General features: G+C 35.8%; 1 protein-coding gene across 6 annotated transcripts in view; it reads right to left on the minus strand.

The window, feature by feature from the left end:
• Nucleotides 1–14,519, minus strand: part of IPO11 (importin 11) — a 127,129-nt gene that overhangs the window by 73,717 nt on the left and 38,893 nt on the right. For all 6 annotated transcript variants that reach the window (XM_023751546.1, XM_023751532.1, XM_023751540.1 and 3 more), the window contains 4 exons: nucleotides 14,156–14,246; nucleotides 11,375–11,422; nucleotides 10,480–10,585; nucleotides 6,455–6,581 (listed from right to left, as the gene is read on the minus strand). In XM_023751546.1, coding sequence (XP_023607314.1) covers nucleotides 6,455–6,581; nucleotides 10,480–10,585; nucleotides 11,375–11,422; nucleotides 14,156–14,246 — 372 coding nt within the window. The remainder of the gene's footprint in view (nucleotides 1–6,454; nucleotides 6,582–10,479; nucleotides 10,586–11,374; nucleotides 11,423–14,155; nucleotides 14,247–14,519) is intronic.

The following is a 14,519-nucleotide window of genomic DNA, read 5'->3' on the forward strand; positions in this document are numbered from 1 at the left end:
AATACACAGAGTATAAGAAAAGAGAAACATTTAAAATGTGACAAGTAAAAATAAGAACAAAAATTAGCTCTTCCTGAACTATTAAAAAAACAAACAGAAAGCACTTACCACATAGAGACATAATGAATTTCCCAGTGATTCATTAATGGGGAAAAAAATCAGAACTTGAATTTATAGAATAACGAGTTGGAGAATGTGACATATAATTGGTAAGAGAGAGTCTAACAATTCCTAGAACACTAGTTGTTAAATAAATAAATGATAAATACATGCAAGAAAAGAAAAAATCCTGTCTTAACAAGACTCTAACCATGACTTTTTCAAAGAATAAATTCAGATCTTCTGAAGGAAAATGAAATCCTATGTATCCAGAACTAGATCCAGACCATGAACTCAGCCTATGAGTCCAGGCCATATAACTCCAACTGAAACCTCAGAAAACTCCTGAAAAGATAAAAAGCTAATTCCATGTTGGGGCAAACAAGTGCCATCAAGATATCAGAAACTGTGGAAGGATCCTAAAAAGCATGAGAGCAACAGAGAAAGGAACAAGAAGAAACTACAGATCGATATTACTTCCAAAGAACACTACTACAAAGATAAGAGTATTCAGACACTTTTATGCACTGAATCAGTGAGAATGAGCCCTAGGGTAATAAGAGTCAGGGTGGCTGATTTGAGTTCTTGACCCCAGTAATACCTGACCACTTCTACAGCCTGCCCATAGCAGTGAAAGTTAATTCCTCACATTAAAACAGTAAGCATAGTACTGAAGCCAGAAAGAAATGGCACTTTTTCAGGGACTTAAGGCCACAAGGAAAATGTAAATAAGGAGGACATAAAATAATACTCTTGAAAGAAAGTAATCTGCTCAAGAGAAGAATAATGGTTTCATAATCTTTTATCCCTATTTCATAATTCTTTCAATAAATATTTTCTAAGACTTGACTCCATAAGAGATAGATATTATTTATACAATGGTACTATTACTACTTGGAACTACTCGTAGTACTATTTTGTACTCTTCTGCAATAAAAGTAAGATCACTCAATTACACAACTTTATGTATTTCTTCTGAAATACATAGGTAAATAAGTTTCCTAAAAGGATAATAGGCACCTTCAATTTATTTATCTCTTTTAAGAAAAATAATTCTAAAGCTCATTTTCATATAATACAAATACCAGACATATCAGTACAAACCCAAAACTGACTATAGGAAACTTACTAAGTTAAGGTTTCCTTTCTTCCTGGTTTCAGAATGGCCTCATTTAAAAAAAGAAAAATGTTTTTATTCACCTCAGAGAGAAGAAGAGAGAAATAGGAACATCAATGATGAGAGAAACATCCATTGGCTGCCTCCTCCATGCCCCCAATTGGGGATTAAGCTCTCAACCCGGGCATGTGCCCTGACTGGGAAACCAACCGTGAACTCCTGGTTCATGGGTTGATGCTCAACCACTGAGCCACACCAGAAGGGCCAGAATGGCCTCGTATTTTGATGTCAAACACAGATTTACTTTTTTATTTCCTTTGGAAATTACATTCACTGAACATAAGTAAATTCAAACTTCATTTTGTGAAAACACACTAGCCTAGAGTTTAAAACCTATAGCAGTGTTTTAGAGACACAAGGATAAAAATCAAAACTTTAAACAGAAAGACGGACAAAACTGGGAGATCCATAAAAGGCACAAGAGTGGAAAGATAGGAGAATGTCAATGCACCTTGTTTAAAATACCTGTCCAGATACCAGCTGTACCTCTCACAGTGCATTCAGGATTCCCTAGCAATGGTTCTCAACCTTCCTAATGCTACGACCCTTTAATACAGTTCTTCATGTTGTGGTGACACAGTCACGTACATGCCACTAAAAATCTCATAGCTGCCTGACCACCTTGAAAATTCGCTATTTCTATGCTGGTAAACAACACAAAGATGACCATTTCTTTGCCTGATAGACAACTGCAGCACACCCTACCTCCAAACTATAAATTTTCTGGCTGAACCACAGTTTATATTTTAGATAACCTCTCACAAGGTTGAAAAGTACACTAAGTGCAATTTTTTTTAGTAATTTACTGCTTGTTTTATTGAAGGATCCACAAATAGCCCAAGTAACCCTTTTCAAAAATTACTTGTAATTTCCAAAATTGAAAAACATAATTGGCTGTGAACCTTACAACCTAAAGAAACCCAACATATATCAAATATACTGATTAAAGAATCATCTGGATCCCTAAGAAAAGAAGGTTCCTCTGGACTAAAATTAAGTCATTTTTACACTGATAATAGGATCCTCAAATATGAAACTTGCCATAAGCATTGCATCTGCTAAGAAACTTGTTCTAAGATAGATAGATGTAAAAGAGCATATAGAAGATGTTTTTTTAAATGGATTTTTCAATAAAGCATTGTAGCATTGTTGTCCTATAAAAAACATAATGAGCCGAAACCGGTTTGGCTCAGTGGATAGAGCGTCGGCCTGCGGACTGAAAGGTCCCAGGTTCGATTCTGGTCAAGGGCATGTACCTGGATTGCGGGCACATCCCCAGTGGGAGATGTGCAGGAGGCAGCTGATCGATGTTTCTCTCTCATCGATGTTTCTAGCTCTCTATCTCTCTCCCTTCCTCTCTGTAAATAATCAATATATTAAAAAAAACAAAAACACACTATATGATGATGAAAAATACATTTAAAAAAAAAATAATGAAAATGGAACCTTACTTCACATCACATTCAAAAATAAATTCTAAATAGAATAAAGAACCAAGGGGGACAAAAATAAATAAATAAAATAAAATAAAATAAAACAAAACAGAAAAAGAAAATCAGTAAATCTGCATTAAAATAAAAAACTTCTGATCAATAAAATGACAACAAAATGAGAGTGGAAAGATATAGGGAACCTGGCCAGGATGGCTCAGTGGTTGAGCGTTGACCTATCAACAAGGAGGTCACAGTTCGATTCCCAGTTAGGGCACACGCCTGGGATGTGCACTCGGTCCCCAGGAGGCAGCCAATCACCAATCAATGATTCTCTCTCATCACTGATATTTCTATCTCTCTCTCCCTTTCTCTCTGAAATAAAAATACATTAAAAAAATAGAGAGATTCAACTGCACTTTTAATGTTTTATTTCTTGAATAAAATATTTAAATATATATGAAAAATTAGTACAATGAAAATATGTGGGGGAAATATGGAAAACTGAATGGTGAAAATATAGGTGGTTTGTTATATTGGTCACTGAATTTTTCTCTTTTCTTGATATAATTCTTAACTTTCAAAAAGTAAAAAATTGCCCTAGCCAGTTTGACTCGGTGGATAGAGCGTCAGCCTGCGGACTGAAGGGTCCCATGTTCGATTCCGGTCAAGGGCATGTATCTTGGTTGCGGGAACATCCCCAGTGGGGGGTGTGCAGGAGGCAGCTGATCGATGTTTCTCTCTCATCAATGTTTCTAACTCTCTATCTCTCTCCCTTCCTCCCTGTAAAAAATCAATAAAATATATATTTTTTTAAAAAGTAAACAATTAAAAGCCTACCTTAAAGATGAATCAGAAATAAGCTTAAAGTAGCCATTATGCCTAGATCAAATTTTTGTTTATAAAATTTGGATATTTCATACTAATAAGTCAAATTTCTAAAAACTGAGGAAAATTATAAAATTTCAAATAACCAAGAAAATTCACTCAATTTGCATTATATTCCCAGAAATTAAATAATAATGTTAGACAACCACATCAAAGCTACAACTAAAAGACAAAACGAATATCATCCAGAACCACGGGAAGCCTGGCTAAGTGGAAATTCTACAACTAGAAGGAAAGAGAAAAGCACATTGAAACTGGTAGGAGGTGCGGAGGAACGGAGGCGCACGTGGAAACAGGCTGGCAACTGGGTGCGCTGTTTTTTCAATCGGGAGGGAGATACAAGCTCCCGATTGCTCTGAACTCCAGTTCCGAGCTAGACTCTGGGAATCCAGACTCATACGGGGAGAAACTGGACTGCCTGGCATCCAGCTGGAACATAAGGGCGGCTTTCTCACAGAGGGTGCTTGAAGCGATCATTGTTCCTGCACTGGGCCGCGGGACAGAGAGACCCTGGGACCTCTCCCAGGAAGAGCAGACTGGCAGCCATTGTGGTTTGCTAAGCCCTGATGATTCCCTGATAGCCCGCCCCACCCAATTTACAACCCCACCCAAGCTGTGAGCAGAGGCTTTTGCATATGAATGGCCTGTTCTTTTGCAATCTAAAACCTAACAAACTGCTGCTGGATCAAAGAGCTCCAAAGCTTCCAAAAGAAGCAGCCTGCGTTGCTTCACAGCGGGGTCTCATCTGGGCACTTCCAAACCCCAAAGAGGAGGAATCTGCAGATCTCTCTATAGCTCCTGCTGGGTGGCCTCAGGCGGTGGCTGACTTTGCACCTCCTTGGAGATCCAAGAGCCAGTGTACCCAGTGGTCAGAGTGAGACCATACTAGAGTAAAACTCTTCACATCCATAAGCGAAACACTCAGGGAGCAGACTCAGTTAGCACCAAAGCCCCACTGAAGCAAGTCCTGCTCCATAAGGGTGTCTCCAGCACACCAGTTCTCCCATTGTAGACACAGATGGTCCTCACAGCCAACTGGCCTGGTGGTCAATTCCTCCCAGTGATACCAACAGCAATCAAGGCTTAACTACAACAAGACTGTGCACACAGTCCACAAAGGGGTGCACCAAGAGTGTCCACCTCAGGTAATTGGGGAGGCTGAGCCACTGGGCCCTATAGGACACCTAGCACACAAAGCCACTCTATCAACATTTTGGGAAGCTGCCAAAATGTGGAGACAAAGAAACAGGTCACAAACGAAAGAAATGGAGGAAAGCAACTTACTGGATATAGAGTTCAAAATCACAGTTACAAGGTTACTCAAGAATCTTCTAGAAACCTCTGAGAAATTTAGTGAGACCCTCAAGGATATGAAAAAGGACCAATTAGAAATTAAGCATACACTGACTGAAATAAAGAATATTATACAGAGTTCCAACAGCAGACTAGAGGATCACAAGAATCAAGTCAAAGATCTGAAATACGAAGAAGCAAAAAACACCCCATCAGAAAAGCAAAAAGAAAAAAGAATCCAAAAATATGAAGATAGTGTAAGGAGCCTCTGGGACAGCTTCAAGCGTACCAACATCCAAATTATGGGGGTGCCAGAAGAAAAGAGAGAGCAAGATATTGAAAACCTATTTGAAGAAATAATGACAGAAAACTTCCCCTACCTGGTGAAAGAAATGGACTTACAAGTCCAGGAAGCGCAAAGAACCCCAAACAAGAGGAATCTAAAGAGGACCACACCAAGACACATCATAATTAACACTTGGAGTGCGGGTGAATTTCCCGCCAAAATATAAGATGGCTCTGTCTTTTGGTTTTGTTCCATCCACCAAAAGGGTGGATTACAAACAAATATTTGGTAATACGCAGTTACAATCGGCCCGAGTTTACACGTTTCCCGCACTCCACCGCAAATCTATATGAACCGAGTTAAAGACGGCTCCCGCGGAGTACGCGCAATTCACGCGAGCCGACTTAACTCGTTTCCCGCACTCCAAGTGTTAAAATGCCAAGGGCAAAAGACAAAGAGAGAATCTTAAAAGCAGCAAGAGAAAAACAGTTAGTTACCTACAAGGGAGTATCCATATGACTGTCAGCTGATTTCTCAACAGAAACTATACAGGCCATAAGGGAGTGGCAAGAAATATTCAAAGTGATGAATAGCAAGAACCTACAACCAAGACTACTCTACCCAGCAAAGCTATCATTCAGAATTGAAAGTCAGATAAAGAGCTTCACAGGTAAGAAAAAGCTAAAGGAGTTCTCACCACCAAACCAGTATTATATGAAATGCTGAAGGGTATTCTTTAAGAAGGGAAAGAAGAAGAAAAAGGTAAAGATAAAAATTATAAACAACAAAGTGACAACAAATACATATCAACAAGTGAATCTAAAAATCAAGTGAATAAAAAATCTGACAAACAGAATAAACTGGTGAATAGAATCAAATCAGGGGCATAGAAAGGGAGTGGACTGACAATTTTGGGGGGAAGGGATGTGGGAGGTAAGGGAAGAGACTAGACAAAAATCGTACACCTATGGACGAGGACAGTGGGGGTGGGGGTAAGAGCATGGGGTGGGGTGGGAACCAGGTGGAGGTGAGCTATGGGGGGAAAAAGGAACAACTGTAATAATCTGAACAATAAAGATTTATTAATAAAAAATAATAATAATGTTAAACTTTATTGAAACTATCAGAGATAAAGATATACTCTATCAGTGGCCTCTGATGTTATAAAATTAATGGAGTCCCAGTCTAAAAATATATATAAACAATTTCTTAATTTGAAGTTTAACATAGGTTAAAATTATAATAAACTTATAACTCTTTTAAGACATTTAAACAACATACCACTAAGTCTTGATCTTGAAGTAAGTTACAAATTGCCTCATATAACATGGGTCTTAAGTCAGACTTGAATTTCACAGAAACCCACTGACCGATGAGCCAAATCACCCTGCGTCGCAATGGCTTATACCTAGATAGGAAAAAATAATTAAATTAGAATGTTAAATATTTTAAGAAATCTATTTCACTCAGCATATTTCATCCTTTAAATATAAAATAGTATAATATAAAGCAACCTACATTCTTATGCAAAAGATTTAAAGCTACTTCTAAATGTACCTCAGTACAAATCCTAATAATAAAGCACTGGTTAAAAAATTTAAAACTTCTTAGGCAGATATACTATAAATCTGATTATTTTGTTTTAAAGAACTATAACCTAGATATGGACATAAAAAACATGTCTGGGGATTTCAAGATGGCGACAGAGTAGGTGGGTCTTTCTTTGTACCTCCTCCCAGAACCAAAGTGGAAATAAAACTAAATTGGGTAACATTTAGCCTGAATTACCAACTGAAGACTAGTTGAAGAGAAGACTTCTAACAAGGAAGGGCAGAAAGCAACTAGAGACTGGTAGGAAGGGCAGGATCATGAGAAGAGCATGAGTATATGGAACAGACTGACCAATGTCAGAATGGAGAGGGCGACTATATAAAGGAAGGTGAAGATATTAGCTAAAGAACATATATGCATAGCCCATGAACACAGACAATAGTGTGGAGAGGGCCAAGGTAAGGGGGACAGGGACTGGACAGAAGTGGCAAAGGGGGGAAAGATGGGGAATATTTGCAATAGTGTCAACAATATAAAAATTAAAAAATATATAAGGTGTCCCAAAAAATATAAACACTCTTTTAACAGCTGATAACTCGCTTAATTTTGAAAATGAAGTGTATATTAATGACTTTATAATCATTCAAAGTGTGTATATCAGCTGATAATTCACTTAATTTTGAAAATGAACTATATGTTAATAAACATTGACTTTATAAATCATTAAAAGTGTCTATACATTTTTGTGGGGACACCCTGTACAATTAAAAACAAAAAACAAGTCCATTTCTGTTCCTCAAGCAACCAAAAACAGTTATTTCAAATAGGCATAACTAGCTAATATCCCAAACCCTAAGAATAGTGAAGCCCAATGAGTAATAAAGGTGCTCCTGTATTCAGTTTTTCAATTCCAATTCTGTTAATCACTTAAATATTATATTTCTAAAAATGTGAGAGATTTCTAGGCTTATAGGAAATACTATATAAATTTAACATTGATTTCAGCTAAACTCTTTAATTTTGTCAATGGTGTTCCACTACAGAATTTGACTCAGATTATCAAAAAATAATGATTTATATTTTAAAAGTTGTAGAACATTTGCAGTAACATGTACATACATTTATTTTCTGTGGTTATCTTTGCCAAAGGATATGACAGTCTTTAGGCAGTGATAAAAATCACAAAGCTATAATTATAATCAACTGCATCTAAGAATTTCATCCACGAAGTCTCTTCTTGATAGTATAATAAATTATAGTTACAAAATATTTACTTCTGGGTGTAAATGGAAAAAGTGAATGAATATATCACATTTTTAAGAAAATTACAATCTTATAAAATGATCAATCACATAGAATTACTCATCAAAGATGCAAAATGTGTAAGTATCCCTGCCCTCAAAACTTTATCATACACCTAAAAGAATTAAAGAATGCAAAGCTCTATACTAAAATTTCAGAAAAGACAAAGAGAACACTGGGAAGAGGGAGATGAGATTTGAACAGATTTTAAGATATAGAGTATTCTGGGCAAAAAGCTGGAAAAAAAATGCCAGTTCAATGGATATGAACTGTTTGAAGAAAGTTAGAGGTGGAAGTAAACAACACTTTTATAGAGTTAATGAAGGAACCACAGAACCATCAAATTTGGACTGATATCTTTAAGATTACCACATTCAACATTCTATTTCAGATAAAAAGAATGAAATTTTGAAAAGTGAAATTGCAAGATCACAGTCACTTCTGGACAGAATTAAGATTAGGGGTCAGCCTGGCTGGTGTTGTTCAGTGGTTGAGCATCAACCTGTGAACCAGGAGGTCATGGTTTGATTCCTGGTCAAGGCACAGGCCTGGGTTGCAGGCTCTATCCCCAGTGTGAGGTGTGCAGGAGACAGCCAATCAATGATTCTCTCTCATCACTGATGTTTCTATCCCTCTCTCCCTCTCCTGTCCTCTCTCTGAAATCAATAAAAAAATACTTAAAATACAAAAAGAGTAGGGGTCAGTTTGTTCCTCAAAGTGTGGTCCTTGGACCAGCAGCATCATTATCCTAGAATCACACAAACTGACCCATATCTCAACCCATAAGCTAAACCAAAACCTGAATTTTTAACAAGATCATCAGATGATCCTTATACACATTAACGTTTGAGAAACACTGATCCATATCAGCTCTGACCCAAAAGAAATAGAATGCAAGCCAGTGTGTAATTTTTGGTACCACACTAAAATAAGTAAAAAGAAAGAAGTGAAATTTTTTAGTATTTTTATCTCAATACATCTGAAATATCATTTCAACATGTAATCAATACATATTTTATATTGGTACAGTATTTAATTTTTAGTTAATTAAAATTAATTTCCTCAATTGCACTAAGTACATTTCAAGTCCTCAATAGCCACATATACTAACTACTGTACTGGACAGCACAGGTCTAGACTAAATAGCCTCTAGGGTGTAAGGACAATCAAACTTCACATCTGTCTCCCTGCTGAAGACTTTCTCTCTATCAAAGGCTCACTAGCTCCCTGAGAGCAGAATCACAATCCATCTTATTCACCATTGGCTCTACAGGAAATGGCAAATTCCAAATGTTGAAAATATTTGTTGCCCTAGCCAGTTTGGCTCAATGGATAGAGCATCGATCGGCCTGGGGACTGAAGGGTCCTGGATTCAATTCCAGTCAAGGGCACATGCCCGGGTTGCGGGCTCAATCTGCAGTAGAGGGTGTGCAGGAGGCAGCAGATCAATGATTCTCTTTCATCACTGATGTTTCTCTCTTTCTCTCCCTCTCCCTTCCTCTCTGAAATCAATAATATATATATATTATTTAATCAATAATATAATCAATAATATATTTCTTTATATATCTATTAAAAAATATTTGTTGACTGAATAAATGATTGAATAATTGAATGAATGAATAAGTAGCTACTTACTGATCAAAATTACTTTTAAAGTATCTCCAGATCTATAATTTTATGGGTGTAAATATTCATAAAATGATCCATATATGGATGGCCTTCTTATTCACTCATTAATGTAGTCAAGAAATGTTAACTGACCTATAACTATATTCTAGACATTCTCATGGGCACTACATCTACAAAAATAAATAACCAAACTGAACATTTCAAAACAAGAAAAAAGTCACTTGCAATCTTTTTTTAATCCTATAATATTAAGCTAAGAAAAAATTTACAAAAACTATATAAGAACGCTTACCTTCAAATTTACTCACTCAGTACCCAAAATTAAAATAATTAGGCAAATACTTAAATGTGTCCAAATGCATTTTGCCACTGTATCTTCACATCCTACTGTACCCTCTCCCAAGACTTGTAGCATGCTTTGTGTGATCTCATCCTTTCCTTCTAACTTTGGTTAGACTACTTCTGACACTAGACCTACCCCTTTGCTAGGTCTCCAAATGATTTCCTTTCATACACATTTTCTTCCTATAATTCGGAGACCTCCAGTTCCCTAAACTTTGCTTAAAATTTCATCTTTCCTATACAAACTATCTTATCTAATATCAAATACTTCATAAATACTGCAATTCACATTTGAAATAAAAAACATAATAACAAACTGTTTTGCTTGTACATAAGGTTCACAAGTCTTATTCCTTTCTACACTAGACACTATCAGCTAAGTCATACCATGACTTTTTTAAAGCAAATTTTCTGCTTTATCTTCATGAGAAAATCACTATGGTAAAATAAGTGTATAATGAACACAGTTTTATACTTGCCTATTGTGAGTGACTTGTAATTCTGGAAGAAGCTGGTTTTTAAACCACTGATCAAAATCAACACTGTCAAACAGCTCAAAAGCCGCTAATCCAACAGCATTATACACTAAGGAGAAGATTTAAGAAAAAAATTTAAATATCAGATACTGAGCCAAATGCAAGTGCCCTTAGAAGAAACTTAGTGTTAGGAACTACTTGGAAACATGTGATGTGCTAATAAAGGGAAATGTAAAATATGTTAATCATAAAAATTATGTAAATAGTCATTTTAGAAACATTAAGCATTAAGTTACTTTATTCTCTGTTTTTCCTAAATAGTCCTAGTGCTTTCAAACAGAAAATTACACTTATTTTAAAATATTTAAGTCAAAGTATAAAAATTATAAAAGAGCATCTGCTTCCAAATGAGTACCAATGTTTTATGATCTGATCCCTACTTACTCTCTCTCCAGTCTCATCTCTCACAAACCCCTTAACTTCTATGTTTCAATTAAGCTGAAATACTCCCAGTTCAAAACATAACTGTGCTCGCTCCTTTTCCCTTTTGTACATGCTCCTGCTTCTGCCTGTACAGTCTTCTCACACCACTCTCTCCTCTGCTAACTCCCACTTATTCTTGTGTTCTCATATTACACTTCTTTAGGGGTCTTTTGCAATACACACCAAAACTACCTGTGTTTTTTTCACAGTACTAGCTGACTATCACCTACTTTAGCATTAACCAACTGGCACTATCTTATAATCAGTTGTCTGCTTGCTTGGTTATCTCCCCACCAGATAGTTACAATATTTTAGGTACCCTTATATCCTAACTCCCAGCATAACACCTGCCACAAAACAGACATATTATCTACTGAAGAAAGAAATGTTTCTAAACCACTTTAGTTTAACATACCAGCATCTTTGATTAATAGTGCATTCATATCTTCCACATTAGTGGGCCCTGAAAAAATAAGTATCAGTAAAAGTAAATAAAATTAGTTATTAATAAATATTTTATTTAAACTCAATTTGTTAGTTTCTTGATTCAGTTAAGCACAATATATTTTATAATATTAAATATACATACAGGTGTTTAGGGAAAGTCGAAGTTTTGTTATCATCACCATTAGAGAACACAGGTACATGTAAGGCCACATTGCAATTTAAAAAACACATAACATATAACATTTATAAAATTTTATATCAAGCAACAATGCAGAAAAATATATGCCACACATTGCTAACTATTGTATTATACCCTGATTATATAAGAAAATTCTTAAATTTAAAAAATATGAGTCTCCCTCCTCCGAAAAAAGAACAAGAATGGGAAATCCACACAGTACACTCTAAACCAGGGGTCCTCAAACTTTTTAAACAGGGGGCCAGTTCACTGTCCCTCAGACCACTGGAGGGCCGGACTATAGTTTAAAAAAAAACTATGAACAAATTCCTATGCACACTGCATATATCTTATTTTGAAGTAAAAAAGAAACGGGAACAAATACAATATTTGTATTTGCATGTGGCCCACGGGCCGTAGTTTGAGGACCCCTGCGAGTCTAAACATTTAAAAAAAAAAAAAAAACAAGTTATGAAAGTGACAATAAAATTAAAAGTTCAAATGTGAAACTTTAGAATATAAAGTTGGCAGTCAATGTAATACCATCCAGAAAAGAGAATACCATGGTAAAGACATGAAAAACACAGTTTACTTAATAAGTAAATTTCTTCAGAATAGCAAGATTTCTAACAAGTTTATCAAAGCACTTTTCTGCTCTTAAATATGAATTCTTAAGCTCACTAGTGTAATAAGATACAATAAATACTGCCCTAAATAATCAGATTAGTCCAGAACTAGAAAAAGAACTAAACTCTGAAATCACTGAAAACCTTACCAGCATCCAGCAACTTATTAGAGTGTAACTTAAATAGATTATCCACTTCCCTTCAGTGATTTAAAAAAATAAAATGGATAGGAGAAAACAGAAATAATGTTCCAAGGTAACTGAAGCAATATAAATGTTATCGAATTTCAAAATCTGTAATCCTGCATTAAGAAATTAGTAAATAACTGTACATTAGATATCAAAATATATTTTCATTTTCATATGAAAACACAATTAACACTCAAATTATTTTTAAAAATTACCACAGTAAAACTTGGCTGATAGCTCATTTTTCCCTCAGTTTATAATTTAAGCAAAAACACTCTATTAATTTTTGGGGGGTAACTAAAGGCTAAAAAGTGAGCTATCCTCTAACTACTACAAACAAGATCAGGAATCTTCTTCCCTACAGAGATTACCTTGTTGTTATTTCCTGACATCACCATTTACTCAGTCCTTGATCCCTTACAATGTGATTCCTAGCCCAACCAATCAAATAATCTATTGTCTCAAAGATTCTGCTGCCTTCTTTCCTCTCACAGCAATGGACACTTCTGACATGCTCTTCTCCAGGATTTACCCTCATCCTTCTCTTTTTATCTCTGCGATAGTTTCGAACCCAGCTTTGATGCAGGGCCTCCATGTCCTCATATTCCTAAAGATGAAAGCCTCAGGTTCTGTCCCTGAACCTATTTTCTTCTCCCAAAGTTCCTTATATACAGTCCAAAAGGAAAGCTCTATCTCTAACCACTACTAAAAGCTGCTTTCCCTGTCATTAAGACTCTAACATTCAGGATCATTTCTGATCACTTTCCTTTGGCTAGTATAGTCAATTAGCTGCCAAAAGTCAATGGATAAACAAATAGTTACTGAGTGTGCCAGGCACTGGGAATAATGTGTGAACAAAACAGATGTGATCAATGCCCCCTCCCTGAATGTAGAGCATAGCAGAAAAGTCAAAAATGATAAATCCCTGTTAATAGTTAAATAATTAATTTCTCGTGTACAAAGTATAATGCTAAAAATTTCATCACTTTTTAAAAATTTTTTTATTGTTGACACTATTACAGATGTCCCCCATTTCCCTCTCCCCTCCCCTTTGCCCACCTCCACCAGCCCCTGCCACCCCTCCCCCAGCTTTTACTACTCTGTTGTCTGTGTCCATGGGCTATGTGTGCTCTTTGGCTACTCTCTTCCCCTTCTTTTATCCAGTCCTACCCCCCACCCCGGCCCCCACTCCCCTCTGACCTCTGTCAGACTGTTCCATACATCCATGCCTCTGGTTCTATTTTGTTATCAGTTTATTTTGTTCATTAGATTCCACATATAAGTGAGATCATATGGCATTTGTCTTTCTCTGACTGGCTTATTTCACTTAGTATATAATCTCCAGGTCTCATCATTCTCTTTTAAATCCAATACCTTCTCCCAATTCCCACGGCCACCATTCTGAGGCTAACATTTATTATTTTAACCTTTTCTCACACTACTTGTCACAACATGCTTCAAATGGACTATTTCCCCAAGCAATAAACTTAATTGCCTGCAATTTTGCTTTTGTTGTTAGGTTTACAATAGCAAAATCTATCATATTCAAGGCCTATCCAAGGCCTCTTTTTGTGAATTGTCCACACTTGTTCTCTATCCCAGAGACCACCCTTCAGAAAAGAACATATTTGGTTTTTCTCAAGTTCCTATCTTTATATGACTTAGGAAATTAGGCACTGCACATAGTAGGTACTCGCAAACTATTTTAATTAAACATTAACCAATAGATATATCAAAGTATCAAAAATATACCTCACCTTGAAGTCTTTGCATCATTTCTAGAAGTACAGGAGTAAGAGTCTGATTATATTCATGGAATATATCTATAAATAGTACTTCAGTGCAAGGCTGAAGAGGAAAAAATTTTTTAACAAAAACAATGGTATATTAAACTGATTAATTCTAAAATAAAGCAAAGAGTAGTCATTCTTAAGATCCTAAACCTCTCAGTGGTTTCCAATTCTTAGTGTTTCTTTAAAAAAGTAGATTAATATTTTTTATAATTTATAATTTATAAATTATAATAATTCATAACATATAGAAAGTTTATTTCACTATTTCAATCATTTAGCAGTATGCACTCAAAAATATAAAACTACACAGAGGAAGTAATTTACATTT

This window comes from Myotis lucifugus, unplaced genomic scaffold (genome assembly GCF_000147115.1).
Source record: "Myotis lucifugus unplaced genomic scaffold, Myoluc2.0 scaffold_0, whole genome shotgun sequence".
Taxonomy (NCBI): Eukaryota; Metazoa; Chordata; class Mammalia; order Chiroptera; family Vespertilionidae; genus Myotis; species Myotis lucifugus.